This window comes from Nerophis lumbriciformis, linkage group LG29, assembly GCF_033978685.3.
Source record: "Nerophis lumbriciformis linkage group LG29, RoL_Nlum_v2.1, whole genome shotgun sequence".
In the NCBI taxonomy this organism is placed as follows: Eukaryota; Metazoa; Chordata; class Actinopteri; order Syngnathiformes; family Syngnathidae; genus Nerophis; species Nerophis lumbriciformis.
The window spans coordinates 19,607,557-19,632,310 of NC_084576.2; the positions used below are offsets into that span (position 1 = coordinate 19,607,557).

Genomic DNA, 24,754 nt, shown 5'->3' on the forward strand with positions numbered 1-24,754 from the left:
CTGGCATTACACGACAGGCTCTTCTCACTCTTTCCTGTGTCTCCCTCTCACAGACAGCAAGTGCACCTTCTTACACATGTCACATACTGTCACGTCATACATCACATACTGTCAGGTCATACGTCACATACTGTCACGTCATACGTCACATACTGTCACGTCATACGTCACATACTGTCACGTCATAGTCACATACTGTCACGTCATACGTCACATACGTATACGTCCTCCCCGAGCAGAGAGGTAGCAGCATGGCTAACGTTAGCTGTGATGCTAGCGCAGCCGTGCGAGCAACGCTCCCTCTAAGGTGCTCGCTTGTGCAATTGCGCACTGTTTAAGCGTCCTCTGCGCATAGCAAATCTATGCCACGCACAAAATCTAATAAAAAAATAAGCGCATAACAATTTTCGACACACGGACACGACAGAGAAAACAGTTTTCGTCATCATTGTTCAAATATTGTGACGTCTGTCGAGACGCTTATCTCCATTCGGTGCCACACGCCCACACCATCAAAATGCCGAGGCAAAAATTTCCACATCAACACCGTATGAAAAAATTAGTGATTTTTTTAGTTGTGATTTCCTTCTCTGCATGAAAGTTTAAAAGTAGCATATATTAATGCAGTATGAAGAAGAATGTTTTAATGTAGACATGCAAGCCTTGAAAGAAAATTTTGAAAATCAAGACTACATTTCCTGCAAATGGGTGCATTTCTACCCTATATTTTAACTTTAGATTTATTCTCATATCAAACTCTTTTGGCTGTCTTTTTGACACTTACATCCGGCGCCCCCCTCCACACCCCGGATTATAAATAATGTAAATAATTCAATGTGATTATCTTGTGTGATGACTGTATTATGATGATAGTATATATCTGATAGTATATATCTGTATCATGAATCAATTTAAGTGGACCCCGACTTAAACAAGTTGAAAAACTTATTCGGGTGTTACCATTTAGTGGTCAATTGTACGGAATATGTACTTCAGTGTGCAACCTACTAATAAAAGTCTCAATCAATCAAAACACATAGAATCATCATACTGCTGTGATTATATGCATCAAGTGTTCATTCAAGGCTAAGGCAAAATATTGAGATATATATTGTGTATCGCAATATGGCCTTAAAATATCGCAATATTTAAAAAAGGCCATATCGCCCAGCCCTAGTTCAATGATGCCATTTCTGTTTGTCATGTATAATTTTGTCTATTTTGTGTTTATCCTTGAATAAACAGGTCAGTTTCTTGTTACCAACCATTGTGTATTATTCAAACTCCCCTAATTCAGCTGGCTAGTTGTTATCAAGAGTACTAAAACCCTTTTCAACATGATTCTGACAACTAAGTAGGCTAAATAACTTTAAACTTTAATACATGCTCAGATAGGCCAGTATCGGATCGGAAGTGCAAAAACAATATCGGTATCGGATCGGAAGTGCAAAAACCTGGATCGGGACATCCCTAGAATAGGGCGACTCTCATCGGCTCCATTGTAAACTGACTTTTGATTACATTAGTTGATTGGTTCTGACAACTAAGTAGGCTAAATAACTTTAAACTTTAATACATGCTCGGATAGGCCAGTATCGGTATCGGTCAGTATCGGTATAGGATCGGAAATGCAAAAACAATATAGGTATCGGATCGGAAGTGCAAAAACCTGGATCTGTGTCACAGATAGACAGACAACATTCACACTCACATTCACACACTAGGGCCAATTTAGTGTTACCAATCAACCTATATTTATTTATATATATTTATTTATTTTATATATATATATATATATTTATATATATATTTATTTATTTATATATGCACCTTATTGCTTTTTTATCCTGCACTACCATGAGCTTAAGTAACGAAATTTCGTTCTTATCTGTGCTGTAAAGTTCAAATTTGAATGACAATAAAAAGGAAGTCTAAGTCTATAAGTTTATGTAGCCTCACTTCGACATACTACACACACTACCTACCAAATTGAAAAAAGAGGGCTTTGACTTATCTTTAACGCTTAGCAGCCACTACAGCACAAGTTGAATATTTAACAACTCGGTGACTCATGCTCAATATACAAAATAACTTAGTTGAAAAGCATTCATGTTGTCGAAGACGTAATTTTACCTGAACATTGTAGCGTACTTCCTGTTTACATTGGCGCCTCACACCAACAACCAATCACACGTCGCCACCTTCCTCTTCAGTTTTTGATTGGCGCGCGGCGTCGACGTACCTCGTACACCCATTGGCTGCTGAGATACAACGAAAAGGGGAACGAGTAGCGACAATGCTTACTAGAACAAAGTCAAAAATACATTCTGACAGAACAAGAAAAGTACATTAAAAGGTTTGTCGTTTATACGTATGACAACTTAGTCAAGAAAGTCACTCATGTCGTCGAAGCTATGCTTTTCTGTTCGTACCACGTAGCTTACTTCCTGGTTATTTTGGCGCCTCACAGCAACAACCAATCAACGCCACCACTTTCTTCGGTTTGTGACATCAAAGTAATTCTTGCAGCCATTGGCTAGCAGAAAGAAAGAAAAACGTGACGAATAGCGACGATATTTCCTAGAAATAAAACAGTCAAATTTGTATGAAAACATTTAAAAAAATGAATTGTACCTTTTCAACCTCATTATACTATTGGCTAAATGTAATATTCATAAATGTGTAACCTACTTGTATGGGCTTTCCTCTTTGTGATGTTAAGTTCCTGTTATACAGTATATGCCTTGAGCTCTTATTTTGAAGGCGCTAAGAGCGAAAGTGATGACATATACGCTGTTATACAGCATATGCCTTGAGCTCTTATTTTGAAGGCGCTAAGAGCGGAAAAGATGACACGTTGGAGTGGAGCGGAGGTTTTTGAAGGAAGGAAAATAAAGTGGTCCTCGTGTAAACTGGAGCCTCCGTGTTTGTTATTTTGTAGTTTTATACAGTATAGCCGACATCGATAAACCATCGGTTACAAATGTAAGTTTCTCAATACCCGACCTGTTTTTGTGCCTTTAAAAAAAGAATTAGAACTCTACGTTAAAACACTCTCTACCTCGAACAACCAAAAAGCTGTGAAAACGACGATGCTGTGTTCCAAATTTAAATTATTTACAGAACTTGTGTGAGCCTATGGCTTTGCACTTATATATATATTATATATTGCATTCTATTTGTTACTTTGAGTTTACAACCCCCTGGCGCTGATTTGTACTCCATCCATCCACTTCCGCTTATCCGAGGTTGGGTCGCGGGGGCAGCAGCCTAAGCAGGGAAGCCCAGACTTTCCTCTCCCCAGCCACTTCGTCCAGCTCCTCCCGGGAGATCCCGAGGCGTTCCCAGACCAGCCGGGAGACAGTCTTCCCAACGTGTCCTGGGTCTTCCCCGTGGCCTCCTACCGGTTGGACGTGCCCTAAACACCTCCCGAGGGAGGCGTTCGGGTGGCATCCTGACCAGATGCCCGAACCACCTCATCTGGCTCCTCTCGATGTGGAGGAGCAGCGGCTTTACTTTTTGCTTGTACCCGTGATCTTGTCCTTTCGGTCATAACCCAAAGCTCATGACCATAGGTGAGGATGGAACGTAAATTGAGAGCTTTGCCTTCCAGCTCAGCTCCTCCTTCACCACAACGGATCGATACAGCGTCCGCATTACTGAAGACGCCGCACCAAACCGCCTGTCGACCTCACGATCCACTCTTCCCTCACTCGTGAACAAGATTTGTACTGTTTTTGGTATTTATTTTGATTATTTTTATTATTTCTCGATTGTTTGTAAATGTTGCAGTTTATAACACTTAAATAAAAAAATTTAAAAAATCCCAAAATAAAAAACATTGTCAAATAAGTAAATTGTAACAGCAATGGAAAAGCACATACGTTCAAATAGGTTGTCATATACGTATGATACATACCTTTAAAATGCAGCTAAACAAGACACTTTATACCCAGTGGTCTCTTGATTTTACAACCATATTTTATGTAGTTTTCATTGGTTCATCCATGCACCATGTCATCTTAAGCTCATCTATTTTAAATTGCTTTCAGGAAGACATGAATCAATTATTAAAGCACCAAAATGAGTGTATGGATGTATGCTGCAAGGGCGAGTCAGGAACACACAAAGGAAGGAAGTTGCATGATGTTGCAAATCAACACAATGTTCACTTGAAAGGGATTTTTTTTTTTATGACTGACATCGAGCAGCACAAAATAACCACACTAGATCACTTTAATGTCCCCAACTATCATGCAACAATGCCACAAAAATACCGCCGCAATGTCTCGTCATCTGTCGTTAACTTTCATGTACAGCATGTTTTAGTTATACCTCTGGAGGCACAAGTCACAGCACAATGCCGCCCCCTTGTGACCAAACATGGACTTCACGGCCCATTATTTTTAAGGCTCATCCCAAAATCTGGATCCTAGAGTAATTAAAGCTTAATTTCACATGTATAAACTTTCTTTAGTTATTGGTCGACTGTTAAAAATAGAAAGAGGGCATCTATTATCCAATTGAAATGAAAACCCTACAAGGGTTTAAGAAAACCTGGACACTTTATTTGTTCTTTACAAAAACAAAAGATGACATGTACCTTGGAATGCTCGATGGTGAGTGTTACTTGTGGTCCAGTGCATCTTCTCCAGGACAGAAGGTCACAAAAACAAGGTGGCCAGCACGTTTACTCCTTTGCCCCCCCCCCAAAAAAAGCAGTCTGCTGTTCCAAGTTGTCATCTATTCTTTGGGCACAGCGAAAGGTACGTCCACGTCCAACTTGCCGCAATCGTGGACAACGATGTCTTTGAGAGGCTTGTCGCGGCTGTCTGTTTTGGTGTCCTCAATCTTCTTCACCACATCCTAAAACGACAGCACGTTAGCATGCGTCTTGCCTCATTGCACCACTTTAGTCCATTAAAAAGATCTCACTAATGCAATGTTTCATCTCGAGCTGCAGCCATTAATACATGAAACCTATTAGAAAAAAGCTTCGACTTATAATCAGTTGCTTCAATTAGTCGATTGAGTGTAACTAAATTTTTTTTAATAAAATCCAGACCACATAAAAGAAGGTCAAACAAGTTGCATAGAAAGTAAAAGATGGTATAAAAAAGGTAAAATACAGTAAATACACAGAAGGTAATAGAAGTAAATTAAAGGAAAACAAAAAAGTAATTGAAGGTAAAAAGGTAAATAGAAGGTAAAATGACGAATAGATGTAAAATAAGGTAAAAGTAGTAACAAAAAGGTAAATATGAATATAGAAGGTATAATAAGTTGAATATATGGTAAAAGGAAAAAGAAGATACAAGCTCAAATGAGTCAAATAGAAGGTAAAAGAAGGCAAAACAAGCTACATAGAAGGTAAACATTTAAATATACGGTGAAGAAAAGGTAAAAAGGAATTCAGAAGGTAAAAGAAGAAAAGGTAAAAGACAATCAAACAAGGTAAATTAAAGGTAAAATAGGTTAAAGGTAAGGCAAGTTAAATAGAAGGTAAAAAAGGAATATAGAAGGTAAAATGCATCAAATAAGTTAAATAAAAGGTAATATGGGTTAAACAGAATGCATATAGAAGGTTTACAAAGATAAAACAAGGTAAGAGACGGTCAAAGAAGGTAAATCGAAAGTACATAAAAGGTAAAAAAGGTCAAACAAGTTCAAGTACCAGTAGAGTGGAAAAACAAGTTGTCTATATTGAAGCTATTATCATATATGTCTTATTTATGACACCAAGACTTCCGAAGTTTGCGCAAAAATAGATATCATCAAATTAGTATTAATCTTACGGAGATTGCCGAGCCATTTTGAGAGATAATGAGGAAGCCAGTCACGTGATCCGTGACGTAGAGTTAGGAACTGCAGATCCCTTCCCCATCAACAACAATGCCAATCAAGCAGACGATTACTTTGGGAAAAATTATGATCCAGATCTTTGTATTTTTGAGCCTGGACACAGAGGATGAACAATACATTTCAGAAGCTGAGTGATGGATGCAGTTTCATTGTGACACTATAGCATCCGCAGCATTGTCAGGTGCTAAACATACTAACTAACCATAATAAAACAAATACTTTGTGTAATTTTTTCCACTCTCGCTGGGATGCCGACCGACGGGGACGCTCACATAATCCTGTTTAGATTAACAATCAATCACAAAAGGTTAAAAAAAGTTGCCACTAGAGTCTTTTTGACATCGGGGAATGTTAAAGTGAACGAGCCTGTTGGTCCATGGCCACATTTGTCTACTACCAGGTGAGCGATGCATGAATTATAACCTAGAATTTACTTTCAGCAAGTTTGAGATGAAGCAGAAGCAGCCGTCGGTGTGTCAACAATAGCTTCAAAATGCTAAAATAGTCTGTGTTGGCGCTTATAATAACAATATCACTTATATTTGGTTAATTTTCAGGTCATGATATATAAATGGAGTATTGTTGGCGCTTTCTGGATGTTTTCAAAAACAGTATAATGAGCGCAACAGAGGACCATCTGTTGACTCAACTGTTAGCTATTTATTTACGATTTATTTTGAACGCATAAAAAAAGCCAAGCACATATGTGTTCCTGTCTTACATAAAGATTGTGAATGATAAACAGCTTTTTGCGTATTTCCAGTATGACTGATCTAATAATATGGTCAGAGTGCAGAAGCGTTACTACTGTGATGTAAATCTCCGAAAACAGCCAAAAGTTATTCACAGCGCAATATTGATTCAAAATGGCTGACTAAATTTGTAGCATTTGGTGATGTTTAAACAGTGTTTTCACATACTTTGCAGATTGTAAATACAATTGGATATGGTTTAATGGATACAATGATAAACAAATACGCATATAAAGTCAACTTGTTTTTCCACTCTACTGGTACTTTAACACTAGAACTCCCAGGATTTTTTGCTCTACCTATAAAACCCAGGGGGCATCCAAACGGCTGGAAGGCCCCCTGTGAACCTTCCTTTTGTTATCTAAACGGGGCAATCACACAGGAGGAGGGGACATGCTAACTTATATGAGGCTTCCATGAGATATTTTCATCTATCACCACTCCTAAGAAATAATTTTGTTGAACATATTCTATTGGTGTATCATCAATAACAATCCTGATCGGTATATTACTTTTGCAATTGCTAAAGAGCATTATTTTGGTCTTCTTTAACGGGGCATACGTCTCACTCACTTTCACTCTAACACTGTATCCTGATAACACATTTGCCTAAGTGATTGCCTCATTCACATAACAAAAGGAGGGCCTTGCAGCCGATCGGCTGACCTGTGGGTTTTATAGGCAGAAAAGCTAAATGGCTGCTCTTTGGGAGTTCTAGTGTTAAAGGCCTACTGAAACCCACTACTACCGACCATGCAGTCTGAGAGTTTATATATCAATGATGAAATCTTAACATTGCAACACATGCCAATACGGCCGGGTTAACTTATAAAGTGCAATTTTAAATTTCCTGCGAAACTTCCGGTTGAAAACATCTAGGTATGATGACGTATGCGCGTGACGTCGATGGTTGAAACGGAAGTATTGGGACGCCATTGTATCCAATACAAAAAGCTCAGTTTTCATCGCAAAATTCCACAGTATTCTGGACATCTGTGTTGGTGAATCTTTTGCAATTTGTTTAATGAACAATAGAGACTGCAAAGAAGAAAGCTGTAGATGCGATCGGTGTATTAGCATCTGGCTACAGCAACACAACCAGGAGGACTTTGACTTGGATAGCAGACTTGCTAACCGACGCTAGCTGCCGACCGCATCGATGATCGGGTAAAGTCCTTCGTCGCTCCGTCGATCGCTGGAACGCAGGTGAGCTTCGGTGTTGATGAGCAGATGAGGGTTGGCGTAGGTGGAGAGCTAATGTTTTTATCATAGCTCTGTCGAGGTCCGTAGCTAAGTTAGATTCAATGGCGTCGTTAGCAACAGCATTATTAAGCTTCGCCAGGCTGGAAAGCATTAACCGTGTAGTTACAGGTCCATGGTTTAATAGTATTGTTGATTTTCGGTCTATCCTTCCAGTCAGGGGTTTATTTCTTTTGTTTCTATCTGCAGTTAAGCCCGATGCTATCACGTTAGCCCCGTAGCTAAAGTGCTTCACCGATGTATTGTCGTGGAGATAAAAGTCACTGTGAATGTCCATTTCGCGTTCTCGACTCTCATTTTCAAGAAGATATAGTATCCGAGGTGGTTTAAAATACAAATACAAGATCCACAATAGAAAAAGGAGAGAGTGTGGAATCCAATGAGCCCTTGTACCTAAGTTACGGTCAGAGCGAAAAAAGATGCGTCCTGCACTGCACTCTAGTCCTTCACTCTCACGTTCCTCATCCCCGAATCTTTCATCCTGGCTCAAATTAATGGGGTAATCGTCGCTTTCTCGGTCCCAATCGCTCTCGCTGCTGGTGTAAACAATGGGGAAATGTGAGGAGACTTTCAACTTGTGACGTCACGCTACTTCCGGTACAGGCAAGGCTTTTTTTTATCAGCAACCAAAAGTTGCGAACTTTATCGTCGTTGTTCTATACTAAATCCTTTCAGCAAAAATATGGCAATATTGCGAAATGATCAAGTATGACACATAGAATGGATCTGCTATCCCCGTTTAAATAAAAAAAATTCATTTCAGTAGGCCTTTAAATATAATTATAGAATGTAAAACAAGGTAAAAGACATAAAAGGTAAAAGAGGGAATATAGAAGGTTAAAAAAGATAAAACAAGGTAAGAAACAGTAAAAGATGGTACAGTATTTTTCGGAGTATAAGTCGCACCGGCCGAAAATGCATAATAATGAAGGAAAAAAACATAAGTCGCACTGGAGTATAAGTCGCAATTTTTAGGGAAATTTATTTGATAAAACCCAACACCAAGAATAGACATTTGAAAGGCAATTTAAAATAAATAAAGAATAGTGAACAACAGGCTGAATAAGTGTACGTTATATGAGGCATAAATAACCAACTGAGAACGTGCCTGGTATGTTAACGTAACATATTATGGTAAGAGTCATTCAAATAACTAACATATAGAACATGCTATACGTTTACCAAACAATCTGTCACTCCTAATCGCTAAATCCCATGAAATCTTATACGTCTAGTCTCTTATGTGAATGAGCTAAATAATATTATTTGATATTTTACGGTAATGTGTTAATAATTTCACACATAGGTCGCTCCTGAGTATAAGTCGCACCCCCGACCAAACTATGAAAAAAAACTGACTTATAGTCCGAAAAATACGGTAAATAAAAAGGTAAAAGTTGAATAGTGTATAAAAAGGTAAGAAAGGAATCAACAAGGTAAAAAGTTAACAGGATGTAAATAAAAAGTAAGTTAAATGGAAGGTAAAAGACAACCAAAGAAGGTAATGAAGAGTATGGCAAGTACAAAAATCTGTTTATTTTAACAATTTTCCCTTGAAAATATGTATCAAAGCTATAAAGTGTGTTTTGTCCGAATAATCGAACAAACCAATGGATAGATTCCTTGATCACTAAAATGGATAGTTGTATCCATTCCATACATATTTGAATAAATACGTATTTGACAGGAATGAAAAGGAGGACAGGGGCATGGACGAGTGTCATGTTTCGGACTCACCATTCCCTCCAGCACTTTGCCAAAGACCACGTGTTTGCCGTCCAGCCAGGTCGTCTGCACGGTGGTGATGAAGAACTGCGAGCCGTTGGTGTCTTTGCCGGCGTTGGCCATGCTGAGCCAGCCGGGGCCGTGGTGCTTCAGCTTGAAGTTCTCGTCGGGGAAGCGGTCGCCGTAGATGCTCTTGCCTTCACACGGACACACGCAGACGAAAGATTAGCACGACCGAGTATCGCCAGTTAGCACGAGGAAGGATGAAGACACACCTCCAGTTCCGTCTCCCTTGGTGAAGTCTCCTCCCTGGATCATGAACTGCTTAATCACGCGATGGAACTTGCTGCCTTTGTAGCCAAATCCTTTCTGGGGATGGAAACAAAAACACAACCGCCATGATCTTCTGCAACACTTGGGGCTGCCAAACCAAAACTGAACATTTTAATAACAATAGATTTAATGTGCTAAACACACTAACGACAATACAACGTGGGTCAAAAGATATGCAAAAATATGAAATGTGAATAAAAGAACCAGAAATCTCAGCTTTGAGGAATAAGTGACAAGTAAACCTCTCCAAAATGTTTCTCTTTACTTTTATTATTATAATTTGTTACTATCATAAATATTTACCAAAACAATGTTTACAAATGTTATTCTAACTCACCATTTTTGTACACTAATTGTATTGTTATTATTTACAACTATCTACTGCTATTATTAACACTATAAATAGTATTTACTACTACTGTTATCATATTACTATAAATAGTATTTACTACTACTGTTATCATTCACTATTTGCCAATAATATTATTTACTAATTACTTTTCATTTGATATTTGTATTATTTACTGTAACTTCTATTCATATTTTTGTATTATTTTTGTATTATTAATTAATATTTATTACCATTTACACTATTATTATAACCAATATTAATTATAATTTACAAATCATATTTACTAATATTATTCGGGACCACTCATTCATCCCCTAAACACGCAACCACCCCGTCCTTAATGTCGAGGCGGGTACTTGAAACCGCGACTAAACTAGGAATCTAAAGCTCGCAAGAACAATCCATACACCCACAACACATGTCATCTGCTTGTGTTGTTGTGAACGACATCATCGACGTCACATCAACTTACAAACACGACAGCGGTTGCAACTTGGGAGGCGCCCTCTTTTTTCAAACAGCTTCAAATCGCCTTCACATGTCAAGCTGAGAACAGCAACCCACTTCACTCCTTCACAATAATAGCGCTGTGTGCCACATCCGGTCTGACTGCGCTAACAAATTAAAGGTTTAAAAAAAAAGTACCTTGCACAAGCATAATGTACTTAAATTATTGCACTTATAGATACATTTACACAATGATTATGCTTTGACCTAAAATACTGGTCAAAAATGTCCAAAGATGTATTGCGTCAATAAATTTGAAAGATTTTGCATTTAATTAACAAACATTTTATAAAATTTTATTTGACACAAAAAGCACACACCATACATATGGTGGTAAAATAAGTGTAAAAAGTAAAAAAAGGAAATTAATTTTTCTTAAATGTAAAATCAAAATAATATTGTTTTTTTATATTGCTATTGTTATTTAAATATCTTACTACTATTATTTTCCTGTTGTGGTTTATTCATTTCTAATTCATATCAGTTTTTTTAACTATATTTGAAGTTGAGTTTTGGTGGTACAATAAATAGTCTTGTTTTCATAATGAATAATCGTACAATTAACGGTGATTACAATATCAATCAAAATAATCGTGATTATTATTTTTGCCATAATCATCCAGCCCTAGTAAACTCTTCATCTTCGACATCAGCTTTACATGACATTGGTGAACCTCTGACGTGAACAATACGGAACATCGACATGTGACATGCAATGCTAATAATTGTCAAGATGACCAATTTTTGGCAAAACAACTTACGCTCGTGGTTTCAGGGCAAAAAAGCCCAGTACTAACTTACAGGAATTACCCAAGATGTGACTAAGTATTTCCAGGTAGTGGCCATGTTGTAGTGGCCGGGTGACTGCCAAAAGGTGACTATATAGGTGTTATTTTTTGTTTAGGAGGGTTGTAATTATGTTAAAGTATTTAGAAGGTAATAAACAGTTCTTCCATGCCTAAAAAAACATCAAAGATCATGTATGGAATGATTGCCGATAAAGAGTCTTTGAAAATAAGGCGCATGTCAGCGGCCATTTTGGTTTGCAGGTGCTGCTTTAGGGGCAGTTTGCAGTTATTCTGAGTAAGGCGGTCTTTAATTTTGTCCGCAGGCCAATAAAAAAAACACTTTCGATACCCCACATGAACAACAACAACCTTAGCTACATGCCATTTGTTTTGGCTGTCCATTGTATTGGTATGTTTTTGCTTGTCCAAAAAAGACCACATTTATTTGCAAGAATAATAAGAAGAAACTTTTAAGTCTTTTTGAGCAACCCCTGGAATTTGAAGGAAACATTTCTCACCTCTCCAGTTGCCAAGGCGACGAAGTTCTCCACAGTTTTGGGGACGGTCTTCCCGAACAACCCGATGACGACCCTCCCGATTTCCTCGTCCCCGATCCTCATATCAAAGTAGACCTGTTGGCAAGGTGGCGTCAACACTCAAAAGTTGAAAATGACTAAAAATTACACCTCCCAGCCACTAAGCGGCATAATAACATGCTTTGTATGTGGAATTAATTTAAATACTCTTTTTTGCTACTTAATTTTGTGAACTGAATTTCCCTTTCATAGCAATATATATATATATATATATATATATATATATATATATATATCTCAATCAATGTAAAAAAAAAAAATCGCTGCAGAAATATTTGAAGAGTCTTGAAACAACAAATATTTATGCACTGATTTTTAAAAGACTATTTAAAGTACGGGACGTGTGGCGCTGTTGGGAGAGTGGCCGTGCCAGCAACCTGAGGGTTCCTGGTTCGATCCCCACCTTCTACCAACCATGTCACGTCCGTTGTCAAGTCAAGTCAACTTTATTTATATCGCACGTTTTCAACAACTTTTAAATTGAACCAAAGTGCTTTACAGGTTAAAAAAGCATAGAGCAAAAAAAAAAAAAAAAAAAAACAGAAACAAACAAAGAACATAAACAATGAATGTCCTGAACAAGATAGTACAAAAGCAATACGGTAAAAGGGGTCGAATAAAAAGTAAACATTTGCAGAATAAAAATAATAAAAGTGCGACAAATTGAAAAATAAAACTAAAGCGAGGGGGTGGGGGAGACTAGAAATGGTGGCCTAGTGGGCGGACTCAGCTCAGGTCAAAGGCCAGCGAGAAGAGGTAGGTCTTAAGGAGGGTTTTGAAGACCCCCAGGCTCTGGGCTGACCTAATGTGGAGGGGAAGGCTGTTCCAGAGCTTAGGGGCGGCAACAGAAAAGGCTCTGTCCCCTCTGGTCTTTAGCCTGGATCTGGGGACCGCCAAAAGCAATTGGTCAGCTGACTTTAAGGCTCTAGACGAGGTATGATGATGCAGCCATGGCCAGACCATTTAGGGATTTAAAAACAATTAAAAGTAATTTAAAATCAATGCGGTGACGGACAGGGAGCCAGTGGAGTGAGGCCAGGACTGGAGTGATGTGCTTGCGTTTTTTGGTACTGGTGAGGAGACGGGCAGCCGCGTTTTGCACAAGCTGCAATCGGCGGAGTGATGCCTGATCAATGCCAGTGTACAATGAGTTGTTGTTGTCTAGCCGGTGTGTGATGAAGGCGTGGATAGCAGTCTCCAGGTCGCTCTGGGAGAAATAGGCCTTGGTCTTTGCTAGGGTTCTGAGATGGTAAAAGCTGGTACTAACCACTGAGCTTTTGGTGATTTTGAAGGCACTATCAAAGATCACTCCGAGATTTCTCACGGAGGACCGGATGTTTACACCCAGAGGACCTAGAGCACTGACAAACGAAACTGGAGATGTTTCACCGAAGATGATGATCTCGGTCTTGCTCTCATTAAGGTTGAGGAAGTTAGCACTCATCCATGCTTTAATGTCAGTCAGTCAAGCGGTGGCTGAAGTGCGACCTGTCCTGTGGCCTTAAGAGGTAAGTAGATCTGAACATCATCGGCATAACAATGGAATGAGACATTGTGCTTGACCGGGATTGTGTCCTTGAGCAAGACACTTCACCCTTGCTCCATCAGTGTGTGAATGTGGAAAAGTGTCAAAGTGCTTTGAGTACCTTGAGGGTAGAAAAGCGCTGTACAAGTATAACTCATTTACCATTTTAATATACCTCATTTTTAAGGACACACATTTTTATTGAATAAGATTTGATGTAAAAAAAAAAAAATCCCTTCACATAGTGTCAAAAATAAAGCTTTCGTGATAAATAAACACATTAAACTAACCACGTTAAACCCAGATTCCGATCTAACAAAGGTCTTAACTCATTCTCTTTCTATGCCACATCAATGTGGAATGCGCTCCCAACAGGTATAAAAGAAAGGGCATCTCTATCCTCCTTCAAAACCGCAATAAAAGTACACCTCCAGGCAACTTCAACCCTAAACTAACACCCACCCCGGATTGTTAATAATCAAATGTAAACAATCAAATGTAGATACTTTTCTTATGCCTTCTGATCTCTCTCTCTCTCTCTCTATGACTTTTCTTATGCCTTCTGATCTCTCTCTCTCTCTCTATGTCCACTACTTGCTGTACATATCCTACCAAGTCAGACCTACACTGTTTCAATATCCATTTCTCTGTTTTCAATTGTTGATGACTGATGATAACAACCAAACCTAAACCCCCCCTCCCTCCACACCCCGAATTGTAAATAATGTAAATAACTCAATGTATACACCCTGATGATTATCTTGTGTGATGACTGTATCATGATGATAGTATATATATTTATCATGAATCAATTTAAGTGGACCCCGACTTAAACAAATTCAAAAACTTATTCGGGTGTTACCATTTAGTGGTCAATTGTACGGAATATGTACTTCACCGTGCAACCTATTAATAAAAGTCTCAATCAATCAATATATTTGTATTTATGTTGCCAAAAAGATAGGGCTTAACAGTTTTCATTTGACTGGGAGCATTGAAGTAATGCCTCGTCACACGGTCACAGCCAAAGAAAATGCATCCAATTTCCCAGCAGCCATGAATGCAACACTGGCACTAACAAAGGGAGATTGTTAAAGCTAGGTAGTAGCCCGTATTAAATCTTAAAGTGGTCATAATAACATTGTATTAAATGTAGGGAAACAAGAACATAAATGTAAACAAGGCACGATTAATGACAACTGCTTACCTGCTGTCTAAATGTTTAATTAGGCTAAAATGTTAAGCTAATGCTAAGGAATGTTAGCATTCGCTAGCTAGCTTGGCTGTGACGTGGCTGTTAGCATTAGCTTTCGCATTAGTTCTTTAAGCTGTGATGCTAACATACCTTAGCGGTTACTTTAGGGCCCTTCTTCCCGTCCGCGGACGAACCGCCGGGAAAGGCGAGGAAAATCAAGGAACCGACGATGACGGTGGCTGCCACAAGGAACTTCATCCTCCTCTCGCAGAGTCTAACCATCAACGAAAAGACTAGCGGCCAGGGAGCGTCAAGCCGGCGCTGGTCGCTTTATAACGTACCCGGGGGGAAGGTGCACGATGTTCGGGGAGGAGTCTGTCTGGCTGCCGTGGCGGGTTCAGCTTCTGCCTGCGAGGTCACGGGGACGTGACGTCATGACACATGGCTTTTTTTTCAGCCAATCACAACCAGACGCGTGCTGTTTTTTTATTTATGCCGGATTTCCAGCTCCCCTTTAATTTATTTGATTATTTTAATCTACATTAGTTATAGAAAAACTATTGTTTTAATCATCAATGGAAGATATCCTGTTAATGAGTTTAAAAAAAAATGCTGACATTAGATTGATAGATAGATAGTACTTTATTGTTTCCTTCAGAAGAGTTTCCTCAGGAAAATTACAATTCCAGCAGCAGTGTACAGAATTGAGATCGAATTTAAAAAAGTAAAATGTAAATAATGGGGGTATACATGGAAATAAAAGAGAAAATATTACATTAAGAATAAAAACAAAAAGCAACAATAAGAATATGAATAAAAATAAACAGCAACAATAAGAATAAAAATAGGCAGCACGGTGAAACAGGGGTTAGTGCATATGCCTCACAATACGAAGGTCATGAGCAGTCCTGGGTTCAATCCCGGGCTCGGGATCTTTCTGTGTGGAGTTTGCATGTTCTCCCCGTGACTGCGTGGGTTCTCTCCGGGTACTCTGGCTTCCTCCCACCGCCAAAAACATGCACCTGGGGATAGGTTGATTGGCAACACTAAATTGGCCCTAGTGTGTGAATGTGAGTGTGAATGTTGTCTGTCTATATGTGTTGGCCCTGTGATGAGGTGGCGACTTGTCCAGGGTGTACCCCGCCTTCCGCCTGAATGCAGTTGAGATAGGCTCCAGCACCCCCCGCGACCCCAAAAGGGACAAGCGGTAGAAAATGGATGGATTGAACTAGACAGTAGTGACCATGTTATGAAAATGTATTGCACATTATGGTTGACAAATCTGTAATACTATAAAAAATGCCAATCATTTATTTTTGGAATGGTATACATGGCATACTTATGAATTATATTAATCTATTAAAATTGTTATGATACAAGCTACATTTTTCATACATAAAAGTAAATTTTTTAAAGGTGAAACCCAAAAATAGTTAACAATAAAGACCCTAAATAATTGTCTTTTTTGGATTAATTTAAGTTGTTTTTTATAAGCCCAATTTTTCTTGTATTTTTAATATTTCTTTGATTGTAACTTACTTGAACTTTTAACATGTTTGTATAAGAATTTTTTTTTTTTAAATATATTGAAATGTATTGGAAAGGCCTTATTTGTTTGTACATTGTGTGTTCAATTGCTCAATAAAAAAACAAAAACAAAAAAAAACACTTTATTGTGGTCTCAGAAAAATAAAATGTCAATCAAACTGTAAAAATAGATTATGAACATGTACAGTATTTTAAATATACAGAACATTAGTAGTATCATAATATATTTATGGACATGTATATTATACATACAGGGTCTTAGTAATACTACAATACATTTATAAAAATGTATATTATGCATGCAGGGTGTTAGTAATACTAGAATATATTTATAAACATGTATATTATACATTGGGGACGGCGTGGCGCAGTGGAAGAATGGCCGTGCGTGACCCGAGGGTCCCTGGTTCAATCCCCACCTAGTACCAACCTCGTCATGTTCGTTGTGTCCTGAGCAAGACACTTCACCCTTGCTCCTGATGGGTGCTGGTTAGCGCCTTGCATGGCAGCTCCCTCCATCAGTGTGTGAATGTGTGTGTGAATGGGTAAATGTGGAAGTATTGTCAAAGCGCTTTGAGTACCTTGAAGGTAGAAAAGCGCTATACAAGTACAACCCATTTATCATTTATACAGGGTGATTTGAGAAACACCTTGCGGTGCAGCTTGGACACATCTTCAGTAAAGAACCGAGGTTCATTGGGTCTTTGATCTCTATACACCCTCGCCTGGGCGACCCAACCGGGGCTGATCAGGACCCGGCTTGTGTCCAAGCAGCGTACTACTCCATCCGTCTCCCCTCTTGATCCACAACCACCTTGAGGCTTTCTCAGCAGCCTCGCTGATATTTCTGGTGGATTTTCTCTCCAGCAACCCTCTGATTCCAAGAAGTCTGAATGCTCGATGTACAGATTGCCCTAGAAAGCCCCTGCAGCCCACTTCTATAGGCTCACAGCGGGCCTTCGAGCCGCTCTCTCTGCATGCCTCGACCAGCTCAAGGTATTTGGCCTTCTTTCGCTCATGGGCCTCCTCCATCCAGTCTTCCCAGGGGACTGCAAGTTCCAGCAGCACAACATGCTTCGTTGAGTCAGAAGTTAACACAAGGTCTGGCCTCAGTGAATAGTGTTAGTAATACTTGAATATATTTATGAAGGTGTATTATATATACAGGATGTTATAGAATATATGTGTGAACCTGTACATATATACAGGATGTTGCTAATATATTTATGAAAATGTATATCATAAATACAGGATGTTAGCAATAGAATATCCATCCATCCATCCATTTTCTACTGCTTGTCCCTTACGGGGCCACGGGGGGTGCTGGAGCTTATCTCAGCTGCATTCCGGGGGTAAGCGGGGTACACCCTGGACAAGTCGCCACCTCATCACAGGGCCAACACAGATAGACAGACAACATTCACACTCACATTCACACACTACACTCTTAGAAATAAAAGTGCTAAGTAGAACCATATAAGGTTCTTCGGCTCGTCCTCATAGGAGAACCCTTTTTGGCTCCAGGTAGAACCTTTTTATAAAGGTTCCACCTGGAACCCTTTTGGAGGGTTCTACCTAGACCCCAACATGAAGGGTTATACCTAGAACTGTGTGTGTAAGGTTCCACCCAGAACCCCCCATGAGAGGTTCTACAAAGAACCCACGCAGAGAGTTCCACTAAGAACCCTTTCATGTTTCAAGGGTTTCATCTAGAACCCACACAGGGAGTTCCACTAAGAACCCTTGCGTATTTCAAGGGTTTTATCTAGAACCCACGCAGGAAGTTCCACTAAGAACCCTTTCGTATTTCAAGGGTTTCATCTAGAACCCACACAGGGAGTTCCACTAAGAACCCTTTCGTTTGTCAAGGGTTTCATCTAGAACCCATGCAGGGAGTTCCACTAAGAACCATTTCATGTTTCAAGGGTTTCATCTAGAACCCACACAGGGAGTTCCACTAAGAACCCTTTCGTTTGTCAAGGGTTTCATCTAGAACCCATGCAGGGAGTTCCACTAAGAACCCTTTCATGTTTCAAGGGTTTCATCTAGAACCCACACAGGGAGTTCCACTAAGAACTCTTTCATGTTTCAAGGGTTTCATCTAGACCTGACACAGGGGGTTCTAAAAACATCCCTTTTCAAAGGTTTTCACCGATAACCGTCTTGTCTTCTGAGGGTTCTATAAAGAACCATATTGTATTCTACAGATCAGTTTAGTTCATATTATATTGTGGTCATTTATCATGTTGACATTGAACAAACATTCAAAACATTTTAATGAGAAAAACATTTATTTAAAGATAGTCCAACAAAACAGGAGAGGCTGTGTAGGTCCCAGGGGAGAACAGGTCAAAAGTCAGCATAGGTCCAGTGGAATTAGCAACATGACAGGCCAGACACATCATGCTGTCCTCAGTAGGTGAATTTGTGTAAATAAATCTCCAGCAATGGTGACATGGCAGAAAGAGACACAAAATAGTTTTAGTTCAATCAATCCAAGGTGCACTTACTGCATTTACTGTGCCTTATTGTAAGCTATCTACAAACAATACAATAATGCATGGTCCAATGAAAAGAATCAGTGTACATACTGTATGTACTAATTGTGACAGTGGAACAGAATCATGAGAAAGTGAGGGAATCCCACAAAGTTTTCACATTGATTTAAATAATGTTGAAATACTTTTCAGTGTTATGTAATAAGTACTCAAAATGTTACGTATTGTAACAATAATGGAAATCTAGAGACGTCACTATGCCAAAATCAAACAAAATGTATTGGTCCAAAATATGTATTAAATAAGGGGTATTTTTTTTTATCAATATGTACAAACAAAAGGGCAGCAGCAGGAATTTGACCATTAACAAGAACATAAAGCATGAAATCCCATGCTGCAACACATCTACTCACTACTCCCCACTTCCGACACAGTTGTATAGTCTCTTCACTGAAATGGGTACAACACTGTGGTCCTTGATCCCCAACACAAATCTTTCAATGAAAATAAGAGTTTTTCTCAATTCCTTTGGGTACTGGGCAGCAAAAACAATATAGAGTGACATTAATGCACTCATAGCATATGATATGTCCATGCTGCTGTCCTCAGTCAAAACCTGTATACCATCCAGGTATAGGGTTATCCTTTGTGCCTGCGAAGGGTTCCCCTCGTGTGTGTTATGGAACATGATTGCTGGAGTAGGCACGCTTGGCTCCTATGCAATAAAAACAGATACATGTCAGTAAATAAAACCTGCTGTGAAAACAGCAAAATGACTCAATGTTGCCATAATATGGATAATGCCAATTCCTAAATCTTGACCTTAAATGCAGTTACCTCCAGTAGAGTGTATAGAAAGGATGAGTCCTCTCTGAAAATGGAAGGCAACAGTAGAATTGCTGCATCCCTAATGAGTCCTGAGAAAATACAATTATTCTGTAATATTTTTTGTTTTCAGAAATACAGATTGTGGCTCCTATAGATACACATATAGGCCTAGATACCTCGTCTTACTGAATCATCCAGGCAGGCATTGATTGATTGCCCTCTGGCAGCAGTCCTTTAGATCACACATAGATGCTCTTTGAGCCATCTTCGTTGCCATTCGATCCAGCTCTGTGACCATTTTGCGATCAGCTTCTACAAGGAATTGCTCCTTCATCTCCCACAGAAGCTGTAAGGAGGGATAAAAAGTGTCATCTCAAAATACTTGATGATCATTAATGAAATAATACACATACAATTAAATATTGTCAATTAAATGCTTGAAGATACCAACTATTTTAGGAAGCTTCAGTGCGGGAAACTTTTCGATGATTTCCTCTGCCTTGGCAGTTGCCATGAAAGTCTTTCGGTATGCATAGGTTCGTCTCATTCTCTCCTTTAAAGAGTTCAGATCTGGGTGTACCTTAAGCATCTCTGTAGACATTTCATTGATATGAGCTTTAATGCTCCTTTCATCCTCTCTACATTCTTCACTCTCCTGAGCCTATATGCATTCAAGAAAAATTACAAGCAATATAGTAAGAGGTAACCATTAAGATGAGGTGTACATGTTTTTTAAAAAGTTATATACCGGTAATATGGAATAATCATCCTCTCTGTATAACCTTCGTCTTGTGTTATCTTTCTGCTATCTTTCTGCTACCACTATGTTGGAGACCAAGCTCAAGCCCAGTCTCCCTGCTCCTCCTACCCGCACATTAGTGTGTGCTCAACATGGATGTATTAGATCCATGGTGCTCACCAGCCCACCCATCCCTCCAAAGACGAGCTAGATGGAGACCGCAACGCCGCTACCGACAACGTTAAAGCTCCTTCTAACATTGACAATTTATACTATATTATTTCATTAAAATAACAACTACGATAACCTTTTTAGGATGATTTCAGATTAATTGTACAGATATATTGTAACCTATTTTGTTATGGCAGCTCTCAGCAGAGCTTTGTCAGGTATTGTATTGTTTGACCACAATACAATTTGTTTGTTTGTTTTCTACAAGAAAACAAACAAATAAGCAAATGAACAAAACATAACAAGAAACAAATGCTTAGTCCACCTTTTACCATAAAAGTCCTCAGCTAGGGTCAAGCATGCTGAAATAAGATATTATATTTAGCTCACCTTGATTCTCGGAAGTTTCTTCTGTTCTCTCTCCTGTTCTTCTTTGTTCTGTTCTGTTCACAGTAATCACTATTGGTATGTCACACCTGGTTTGTAGGCAGGGAAGACCAGACCATGTGGTGCAATCCATGGGGCAACCAGCTCTTAACTCACACATGACAGCCACCATCATGCCAGTTCCCTGGCCCAACACACCAAACCTTGCCCTTTCCCCTGGGAGATCAGGGTTCAATTCCCAGCATCAACAAACCCTGATGTAGTAGCCTAAAAGTCAGCATTACAGTGTGATTTTTGCATCAGTTAAGGCTTGGCCTCTGACATCAAAGACCGTTGTCTATCAATGAACTTATGTGCAGCTTCACAACTGGACTAAGCCAGTCAGCAGGGTACAGCAGCCATGGGATGAGGCCGATCATGGAAAAGTATGAGGAGGAGACAAATACATGAGTAAAATTGTCTGTAAAATAAGTGTTTAATATTTTTTAAATTGTCTGTCACTAATCCACACATCACCTCAGTATGCATTAACATGGTCACTCTGCATCAACCAGGCCTTGAACTCACAACTTCAAACTGTATTCCTAGATCACCTGACTTGTAACAAACTTTCAAAAGCCTTTGTCCAGTGAGTCGTATAGCTCACTTAGATGCCCCAGAAAGAGGGGTTATATCCTTGCTGCAGGGACCACCTTGCTAATTCTTTGCTGTGTGTCATTTCCTCCTGAAGAAGGGAGTAGTGTAACTAAACTAAATAAACACAATTATAACTGCTGCGCAGCGATGGGTCGGGTCCGGGCGATTTTTGGCAAATTAAGGCAATTCTGAGCAACAAACAGGAGAACAGGAAGGCAAGACAGTTGACATTATAATGTTCCTTTTGCACCAGTTGAGGCTAAAATCCACAACAATAGAACCAAAGACTGTGGTCTATCATGCTGAGCTAATTGGCAAGTGACAATTCAACAGTGGCTTCACAAATTGATTAAGCCATTCACTGTTGTGCATGCAGATTTGAAACCACTGTAAATATATCAGTTATCAAGACAAAAGTCTGAAAATACACATATTGCATCTAGACAGAATGGAGATATTGGTAATTTGATTTTTTAGTTGATTCGATTTGCTCCATAAGTTAATAACTTATGTTTAATCTATCATGACTCTAAAATGTATATGTTTGCTTCACAAAGACCATCTGGCATTTTCATGAGCTGTCATCACCACCTTTGTCAGGGCTTGAACCCAGATTCTTTGGCACCAAGAACCAGCTCCTAAATCACTGAGCTATTTCTCAAACGGAATCACCAGCCAGACAGCAGTTGTCCAGGCAGATTTCAAAAATGGTCCTCCCAGTCACAGCTAATCTTTGCCTGAGTCAACAAAATTTGCTGATGAAAATCTTGCTTTCTTATAATTAATGGTTGTGGAAATAAATTGGTAACAGAACATTTCAGTTATAGGACTGCCATTATTTGCATGTCTAATCAGAAGGTGTAAGTTAATAGACTAGTATGGTGGACCTGATGACTGAAGGCAGCCAGCTGGTTAGCTCAGTCACTATTGCCAGTGACTTTAGACTGGGTGGCAGGTGTTCAAATCCCAAGATGGGCAGTTATGTTACAGTTTGATCAACAGGATCTGGGGAAGAAGAAATTGCTATAATTAAAATAAACAAACAAATTGTATATGAAAAGTATTTGTATCAGTAGTCACAAGGAAATGTATTTTGCACCATTATTGGCAAATGTTATCAGGAAGTATGTCCCTGGTGACACAGGATCTTACCCATGCTTTCAACAATCCCTGAAGAACTCTTTCTTCCAAAAACGGTTCTCTGGATCAAAATAGTTCTTACTGGAACCCTTAGTGTTAGTGAGAACCCTTTTAAAACCAATTATTCAGAAAAGGGGTTTTAAAGGGTTCTCTGGATCAAAATGGTTCTTACTGGAACCATTAGCGTTACTAAGAACCCTTGAAAAACCCTTTCTTTGGGAAAGGGTTTTTCAGAAGCAAATGGTTCCAGTTAGAACCTCAGCCCTTGTAGAAGAACCCTTTTGGAACCCTTATTTCTAAGAGTGTAGGGTCAATTTAGTGTTGCCAATCAACCTATCCCCAGGTGCATGTCTTTGGAGGTGGGAGGAAGCCGGAGTACCCGGAGGGAACCCACGCAGTCACGGGGAGAACATGCAAACTCCACACAGAAAGATCCCGAGCCCAGGATCGAACCCAGGACCTTCGTATTGTGAGGCACACGTATGAAACTGTATGTAATATATACTGTACAGGAAGTTCGAAATAATAGAATATATGAAAATGTATATAATACACTGTACAGGAAGTTACATATAATAGAATATATGAAAATGTATATTTAGGACAGTTTTTCCTTCTTCTTCCTCTTTTTTCCACATTCATTTACTATGGAAGGTTCTTTGCTTTAAAGGGACAAAAACTGAAAAACGTAACTTGAATGTCAACACAATTGTCTTTACCTTGTTCTGTTAACAAACTTGTGATTGTGTTCAGTGTTATTAATTGTTTAATGTATACACCTTTCTCCCTTTAGTATTCACTTATTATAAATGTGTGTATATATATATACACATATATACATATACAGTGGTGAGCCTTCAGGGCCAACAAGGCCTTCTCAGCTGGCCTAAAATAACCAGAAATCATAATTACAGATAAAAGTACTTTTTATATTTACTTTCCCTAAATATCTAAAAGTATTCATATTCTCTTCATGTCTTATCATGCTATTTCCAGTGCTGTTGTGTTTAGTTTAGAGTTTGTATCCAATCAGAATTCAGCTAGCTTATGTTGCCATGCTGTACGAAATCTGCCTGGGGCCTTCAGAATCAACAATGCAGGCGTCTATGCACTGTAAGTGAACGGGTACATACAGTTGATAGACAATTGCGATAGCCAATCAGATCACGAGTTGTTGTCAGTAAGGCCTTCTAGATGGCCTAAGGTTGAACGTGACATTTACGCGTCCTGTGATTGGATACTCACATCGGGACCGTTAGCGGATTAATTTGAGAACACACACAGTTGATAGACAGTTGTAATAGCCAATCAGATCACATGTTGTTGACAGTAGCCTATCTAGGTAGCCTGATGTTAACGAGACTGTGATTGGATACTGACGGAGGCAGATAATTACATATATCCATATTTGTGTGTTACTTCTTTATTTTCATAGTCATATTACAAAACAGCTAGTGTTCTTTATTTGTTATCTTTTGGTTGTCTGCAAGTACTGTGTGCCAACTTTTAGGAATGTGTGTGTGTGGGGGGGGGGGGGGGGGTCTTCTCTGCTTCTCATCAAAAGCCGACTTTAGATAAGAAACAAAAGGGACATGGGTTGAGGTGAGAGAGGGGGGGGGGGGGGGGAGATGGGGGTGGAGAGTGTTTTTCCATTTTTCTCCTTATCTGGTTATCCTCAAGTCCAGGGGGAGTAGCAATAAATCCCTTCTCTTATCTTTTCCTGTGCCCAGCTGTGGAGGAAGGGACAAGGAGGGTGGGGGCAAGGGAGACGTTATAGGAGATAAGTTTTTCCGTATGTGGGATTAGACCATTTTAGCTGTGCTAGTGAGCGCTTCTGTACGGGATTTGGTCTCACGTTTATTTCCAAAGGCTTTGGAAATAAATTACAAAATACCTATTCTGTCTCTGGTGG

General features: G+C 39.2%; 1 protein-coding gene across 1 annotated transcript; it reads right to left on the reverse strand.

Annotated features, from left to right (window-relative positions):
• Window positions 1-4,546: 4,546 nt before the first annotated feature.
• ppib (peptidylprolyl isomerase B (cyclophilin B)) lies at window positions 4,547-15,282 on the reverse strand. The gene is made up of 5 exons (XM_061924837.2): window positions 15,046-15,282; window positions 12,098-12,211; window positions 9,875-9,968; window positions 9,612-9,796; window positions 4,547-4,866 (listed from the first exon to the last, which is right to left on the reverse strand). Exons 1-5 carry the CDS (start codon window positions 15,175-15,177, stop codon window positions 4,744-4,746), a joined length of 648 nt encoding a protein of 215 aa, XP_061780821.1. The 5' UTR covers window positions 15,178-15,282; the 3' UTR covers window positions 4,547-4,743.
• Between the last annotated feature and the right edge of the window lie 9,472 nt (window positions 15,283-24,754).